We start from the raw sequence: 8,112 nt of genomic DNA on the forward strand, positions 1-8,112 counted from the left end.
CTGCAAGGCTACGAAACTTAGTTGGATTATCATAAGGAGCAGCTGCAGACCTACTGAGTTTAGGCTTCGTATCAACTGGTGTTGGACAAGAGCTACAGTTTGACATGCCGGCACGTGCAATGATATTGGCCGCATATTGTTTTTGTGACAAGAACAGGCCATTGGAAATATGTGTAACAGCAATTCCTAAAAAATAACTGAGACGACCAAGATCTTTCATAGCAAATTCAGAACTCAAAAGAGTCATAATATTTTGTCGGAGACAATCAGACGACGCCGTGAGTATAATATCATCAACATATAACAAAATATAAGCAATGTCGGAGCCATTTCTATAGATGAATAAGGAATGATCTGACTTACTGTGGTAAAAACCAATGGTACCTACAAAATCAGAAAATCGCTGATACCAAGCTCGTGGAGCCTGTTTGAGACCGTACAAAGACTTTTTGAGCAAGCAAACATGATCCGGATAATTTTTGTCACGAAAACCAAGAGGTTGATGCATATATACTGTTTCCTGCAATTGACCGTGCAAAAAGGCATTCTTGACATCCATTTGATGAATGGACCATGATTTAGATAGAGCAATACTGAGAACAGCTCGAATGGTTGCAGGTTTGACTACGGGGCTAAAGGTTTCATCACAATCCACACCCTGCTGTTGTGTGTTGCCATTACCTACAAGACGCGCTTTGTAACGCTCAAAAGAACCATCAGATTTATATTTATGACGGAAAATCCACATAGACCGAATAACATTCACATTAGGTGGTTTAGGTACTAACTCCCAAGTGTTATTATCAATTAAAGCAATAAACTCATCCCACATTGCTGTTTTCCAATTTTTATCACGAAGAGCACTAACTGGATTTTTTGGGATGGGGGAAATTTCGGCAGTGGTTTCAACTAATAAATTGGTGTGAAAGGTTGGGTTAGGTTTGAAGATCCCATTTATTGATCTAGTTGTCATGTGATGGGTTCTTTGCATGATGGGTGGTATGTTTGGTTGCATTGAGGGTGAGTGTATTGGTGGTGTTGGGCTCGTAGGCGGTGGTAGTCCAGATTCCAGAGGGTGTTCTGGGTTTGGAGTTGTGACAGCATAGGGAATTGGGCTGGGAGGTGAGGCAGCGTGGGAATTGGGCTGAGATGAGGAGCCCACTTCATGAGTTGTAGAACGGAGGGGAGTTGGGCCCGCAGATGCACTGGGCCCAGACGCTGTACTGGGTCGTGCATTATTGGATTTCAGAATGTGTTGATTTTGTGACAGAAATTGATTTAAGGAGCAATTGTCATCTAAAAAATCATAAGTGGTTTTATCGACATTTGTAATTTTTGAAAAGGGAAAATTATTTTCAATGAAGCGAACATGACGACATATAATAATTTTTCCACTTGACATATTATAACATTTAGAGCCACGATGATTTGGAGCGGGACCAAGATATACACATGGTGTGGAACGCTCTTGAAGTTTGTGAATGCTAGTGGATGGAAAAAGAGGAAAACATAAGCATCCAAAAACACGCAAGTTGGAGTAATTTGGATTGCAACGGTATAGAATTTGAGTGGGAGACAAATTATCTAATACTTTGGACGGTAGAATATTTAGAAGGTAGATTGCCATAGAAAGCGCATGATGCCAAAATGTGGGTGGCATGGAGGCATGAAGGAGTAGAGTTCTTATGATATTGTTGATGGATTTGATATGTCTTTCGGCCTTACCATTTTGGGGAGATGTATGAGGACAAGATAGACGGAAAACCATGCCATGTTGATTAAAAAATTGATCAAAGGTACCATTGATATATTCGGTACCGTTGTCACATTGGAAAGTTTTAATATTCCTTTCAAATTGGGTTTTAACAAAAGCATGAAAAGAGAGAAAGAGATTTTTTTACTTGTGATTTCTTTGCAATAGGAAAAGCCCATAAAAATTTACTATAATCATCCAAAAAAAGAACATAATAACGATGTCCTATTGAACTAACGATTGGAGAAGTCCATACATCACTATGTATAATATCGAAAGGAAGATGAGTATAAGATAAAGATTCATAAAAAGGCAATTTAGAATGTTTCCCAATAGAACAAGATGAACAAAAGCTAATACAAGATTTATTACAATTAATAAAATTTTTACTACGAAGATTATGAAGCACTACATCGCCGGGGTGGCCAAGACGATGATGCCAAATATCAGGAGAAACAGCGGAAAAAGCAGAATGATTGATGGATGACATGGCTTGTTTGTGGGAGAAGAGTGGATAAAGATCCCCGGTGCTGTCACATCTCATTATTTTGACCCCCGTCTGTAAGTCATTAATAGAAAAACCAAATGGGTCAAATTCAACAGAGACCATATTATCAGTTGTAAATTTTCTAACGGAAATTAGGTTTTTGATGATTTTAGGAGCATGTAATACATTATTGAGGCGAAAAGGTGGGTGAGGTGAAGGTACAATAGTGCTACCGTGACCAATTATAGGAATTAAATCTCCACTTCCAACAACAATGTTATGATGTTTATTGCTAGAATTGAAATAAGGAGAGAGTATACCTGATTCCGAGGTCATGTGAGATGTAGCACCGGTATCCATATAGTAATTTCCGTCCGGTTGAGAAATAGACATTGCATGCATAGCGGCTTCAATATCGGTTGGAGTGTATATTGGCTGCTGCTGCTGGACCATAGTATTGTAAGATTGCTGCTGGACCGGATGTGGGCCGAGAATACCTGTAGGTCCATTATTGGGTTTTTGTTGCTGGGCCTGGTAAGAGTGTCTGGGCTGCCATGGATAGTTGGGATATGGGCATGGTGGTACGGCCCAGCCTCCCCAAGGATTATTCTGCCAAGATGTTTGCCTTTTAGGATAGAGCTGTGCACGTGGTTGCCTAGGTGGATAGTGTACCTGCTTACGTGGCTGTGATGTGGCATATACGCCCATTCCGGAAGTATCACCATGATCCTTCCCCTTTGCTTTGAACCTGGAGTGACGGATTTTAGAGGAGCCTCGTTTAGAGAGATTGTGGTCGGATTGAGAAGTCGCAATCATCGCCGACTTCACGAGCAAGTCGTGCTTTAATGGTACGTTCGGCCATTTTTAATCGAGATCGACAATTCTCGAACGATGGTAAGGGGTCTTGATTTTGAATATAGTCCACCGTGCCACTATAAGCTTCCGGTAAAGACCCAGTGAGTCGAAGTACAAGTCGACCATTTGTAACGGGAGCATCAACATCGGCAAGCCGATCCGCGAGGGATTGGAGATGGTTACAAAAATTATCAATGGAGTCGAATGACTCAAAATCAGCATTAGCAAAATCTTCTTCAAGATGAGTTGCACGGGAAGCTTTGTTATCTTGAAATAAAGCTTCAATCCGTTTCCATGCTCCTTCGGCCGTGTCATTACGACGAAGAATAGCATTAAGGAGGTCTTTGGATACCGTACCATATATCCATTGCAACACCACTGCATCGAGACGATTCCAAAAAGCAAGGTCGGCCGATTTATTAGCTTGAAATGCGGCTTTTGCTATTTCTTCCGTAGGAGGAACCAAATGTTCATACAAGTCATGGACCCTAACAAGATTTGTAAATAGTGTAGCCCAAGAGTGATATAGAGATTGTTCATTGTCTAGTGTGATAGGTATGAGAGATTTCACATTGGTAATGGTAAGAGCGGGATGAAATTTTGGTGATTCAGCCATGGAATTGGAGATAAAGATAAGAGAGCAAAGAAAAGATAAAGAAAAGATAGATATTAGGAACGAAACAAGCTCGATACCATGAAGGAAGTATGTTCAGTGCCGTTCAACCATAGAATTGTGAGCCTTATATGTGGCTATTACAAGATGGTCAAACCACCAATTATGCCTACAATCAAGCTAATCTATCAAGATCAATATATTCCTAAGATTATGCTAATTGGATGACATATAAGGTATTTACCTAACTTACATATATTCACTATAATTAGGAGATTACTAAATTATTACTCAATATATTTTCATATATTCTAACATTTCCCCGTCACTTAATGTAACGTAAGCTGTAAGGTAATGGAGTACACTGGGGGAGCATACTAATTAATGAAAATGCTAAGCATACCTTCAACAGAAATGCTGCAACATCTCCAACAGCAAAAATCATGGGCCCTTTTGTGCAAAATCGACAATCACCCTAACACAAAATTCACAAGTTATCAGAATAATATGCACGATTTAAATAGAAAGGGTTTGACAAACCTATTACATGAGTGTTACACATCACTCAAGATTCAACTGTTTTTTTTTTTTTTAAAAAAAAAAAAGAAATAGGCTACTTGAGGAGTTCATCTGCATTGTGTCAGAAGCTCAGTTCTAAAGATATAGGCATCTAATATTCCACAAGAGAATTTTATAAAACAAATACAATTATTATAACAAATGTATCAATCCAAATGATCTTTAAAGATACTAAACGCAAACTTTCGCTCCCCAAAATACTTCTATTTCAATTATAATATGCTACTCTTAGTGAATTGAGCCTAGGAATCTATCTATAACTATCATGTTAACATTATTCTTACTTAAAATTGCTAAGGTGTTACAATTTTAACAAAAATTTCTCCTGCAACACTCAATAATGATGTCATTGTTTTTATGACTATTTTTTATCTTTGACTTTATTACTCACAACATTTAATATATTAGAAATCCATATATATTATTTCTTTTTTTAAAATTATTTATAAATTTATTTTATTTTATTTATTAAATGAGTATTATTTAGTTTGTTGGATATTTTGATATGGTTAAAACATAATATACTTTTATTAGGATTTTTTTGTTATTTATACAATTGGTTACGTAAATGCAATGCTTAATTCTAATATGATTCAGGTTGTGACTATTTTTATATAAGTCAATTATATTTTTCATGACAAAAACTATTTTTTTAAAAAACTTTTATAAAATAATTTTACATATTTTTGTGTTAAATTTAATTTTAAAATGTATTATTAATAGTTAAAATGCTTTATATAAATATATGTAATTTATGTCGTAATAAAATTGCGCATCGCACTAGACACGGACACTATCTAGTTATATGACTGGGACAGAATTACGTACATGAATTGGCACACTTACATAAATTCCCCAAACAAACGTATCTAAGCCAACTTATTCAAAAGGACCAATAGCAGGTTTAGCTCCGATACCAATAACTTTTGAATAAGGAGTAAAAAAGTTCAACCAATTTCAGCATCCACCTTGCTTAATCATGTCTAATGGGTATGAATGTAAAGGGAGTAAAATCCATGGGAAAAAAGTATAATCACTATGAACTCACAGCATTTTGCTTCAATGGTAGAGCCATTTTCAAGTTTAACAGCAACACAAATGAAATTCAAACGCGGACATTGTTAAAAAAAGTATAGTCCAGTCTTAAGGTTCAAAAAAAAAAAATAATAAGAGAGAAATGAAATGGTCTGACAGATTAATATAAACTCAAAGATGCAAGCTTGCATAGAAAAAGTTATAACGGTCCGTTTGGTTGATGGTAATGAAGTAATAGGAATAAAATGTTGTAATGGCAATAGTAATAAAGGAATGGATATGAGAATTGGTAATGAAGATTCTTTTGTTTGGTGTGCATGACTAAAGAATGGTAATGGAATATATATATATATATATATATATATATATATATATATGTATAACTATTCAAAGAAACAAAAAAGGCACTTTTAATATTCACTTAAATTTAAACATCACATACGATATATCCATATACTATTAAAATCATATAATTAATAGATTAATACAATGTACTTTAAAATAAATAAAATAAATCTTATTTTCTAGTCATTTTCATATTTAGATATATCAATATTTAATTTAAACAACTCTAAGGGCGTATTTGGTATCCAATTTTTTGAGGTCACTGATGGAAACGATTAATTCAATCCATTACATATTATTTGTTTTGACTCTAAAGTAATCGTTTACGTTACTTTCAGAAAATGGAATCCTCTAATTTGTTACCGCTCGTAATAGTGATGTTACAAATTCCCTTACCTCATTCGCTTTGTTCACTTCATAACAAACAAATAATAATAATAACACTTACCATTACTTTTATCGATCTATTTATACATTCTCTTTCTATTACATTTTGACTTGTCGTACCAAACACCCCCTAAAATTCTACCACTCACCCCATAGTACAACAATATGATATAGATTCCTACCAGGAGTACTCCTTAAAACACACCTTCATCTATCTATATCATTCACCTTTCCCAAAAGCCTTCATTTTCAATCTTAATAATCCCCTTTTCTCAAATTTTGTATCTCTCAAACTATTTAATTCTTCAAATCTAAAAGACAAAAACATTGGGTAATATCAAAATTTTAAAATATTTTAGCACCAAAATACCCCTTTTTTCATAACACACGTGGAGAAGAAGCACATCAATCAAAAATAAATCATTAAGAATTCCCCTAAATAGTGTAAAATAGTGTATGGGTTTGAACAATGCTTCTTATCACTAAAAATAAAAATAAAAAGCAAAACCAAAAAATAAAAATGGACTAAACCCTAATTTATCAAGTTTAGAAGTAATTTTGTAGAAAACAACCAAAATGAAAAATGAAAAACAAAAATTCATTCCAAAAATCAGATGAAAAGGAAGATCAAATCTGAAATGTAAATGACGATGAATCCTGAAATGAAAACAAAAATCAAACCTAATTTGTAAAGAAGCAAAACGAAAATTGTCAATTTCAGGTGTTTAAAGAACACAAGTTTAGAAGAATAGAAGTATTATTAATGAAGAATTGAAATTCAACAACCAGTACATGGAAAAGCTACAATATATATAGACAATTAGTTAGTTAGTTATAACTAACTGATGAGGTGGCAAAATAAAGAATAAAAATTAAAGAACTAAGTAGGAACATTTAATCTAATATTGTCATCATCCCCCTTAAGCTTGGGGTGGGATAATACATGCCAAGCTTGGTTAGAAGAGGCTTTAGATGCACAGCTGGTATAACCTTAGTTAAAACATCTGCAATCTACTGAGAGGTAGGAATTACTGGAGGGTAATGAGGCCTTCCATCACCTTTTCATGTGTGAAGTGACAGTTTATCTCTATGTGCTTTTTTCATTGGTGGAGCATTGGATTTTATGCTGTCCAAAGAGCAGAGATATTGTCACATTCTAAAGATATATGCTTAATGTTCTTAACCCCAAGTTCTTCAAGTAAACGAACTATTAATACAATCTCTGAAGCCACGGCAGCCATGACCCTATATTCAGCTTTAGAAGAAGATCTTGATACTGTGTGTTGCTTTTTTGACTTGCAGCTCACTAGAGAGTCCCCAAACAGGATAACATACCCAGTTATAGACTTTCTTGTGTCCAAACAGGCTCCCCAATCACTATCAGTGTATGCATGAAGTTTAAGATCATCAAAAAATTGGAGAAGAATGCCTTGTCCTATTGTGTAGGCTACATAGTTGAGGGTATGAGTGAGAACTTGAAAATGAAGGTCAGTAAGATTTTGCATATGCTAGCTCAGGTCTTGGACTGTGTAAGATAAATTAGGTCTAGTATGGGTAAGGAAGTTTAGTTTGCCAACTAAACTCCTGTATTGTGTAGGGTCATGGTAGAGAGGTGAGTTATTGGTTTGGAGCTTGAGGATTGAGGGGTAGAGGTGTAGCAACATGTTTAAAATGTGTGATGCCTGAGCTATAGAGAAGATCAGTAGTGAATTTTTGCTGACTCAGAACAATGCCATGATTTAGGTAGGTGACCTCAAGACCTAAGAAATAATTAAGTTTGCCTAGATCCTTCATACTGAAAGTGTTGTGTAGATGAGCTTTAAAGGACTGAATAATGGATGGATTGAATAATGGATGGATTGTTACCAGTGATGATAATATCATCTACATACACAGCTGCTATGGTGATGGAAGTAGGAGTTCTCTTTATAAACAGAGAATAATCATTCTTGGAGTGAGTAAACCATTGGTAAAAAAAACTCCATGGTGAGTTTAGCGAACCATTGTTTGGAAGCCTGTTTGAGGCCGTAGAGGGACTTCTTAAGTTTGCAAAAAAGA

General features: G+C 35.2%; 1 protein-coding gene across 1 annotated transcript; it reads right to left on the reverse strand.

Moving 5' to 3' along the window:
* Positions 1-3,018: 3,018 nt before the first annotated feature.
* Positions 3,019-3,711, reverse strand: LOC130799418 (uncharacterized). The gene has a single exon (XM_057662513.1). It carries the CDS (start codon positions 3,709-3,711, stop codon positions 3,019-3,021), a length of 693 nt encoding a protein of 230 aa, XP_057518496.1.
* Between the last annotated feature and the right edge of the window lie 4,401 nt (positions 3,712-8,112).

Source organism: Amaranthus tricolor, chromosome 14 (genome assembly GCF_026212465.1).
Source record: "Amaranthus tricolor cultivar Red isolate AtriRed21 chromosome 14, ASM2621246v1, whole genome shotgun sequence".
Classification (NCBI taxonomy): Eukaryota; Viridiplantae; Streptophyta; class Magnoliopsida; order Caryophyllales; family Amaranthaceae; genus Amaranthus; species Amaranthus tricolor.

Bases quoted from the DNA above. Each gene is read 5' to 3' on its own strand.
- LOC130799418 (XM_057662513.1), bottom strand. From the start codon at position 3,711: ATGGCTGAATCACCAAAATTTCATCCCGCTCTTACCATTACCAATGTG.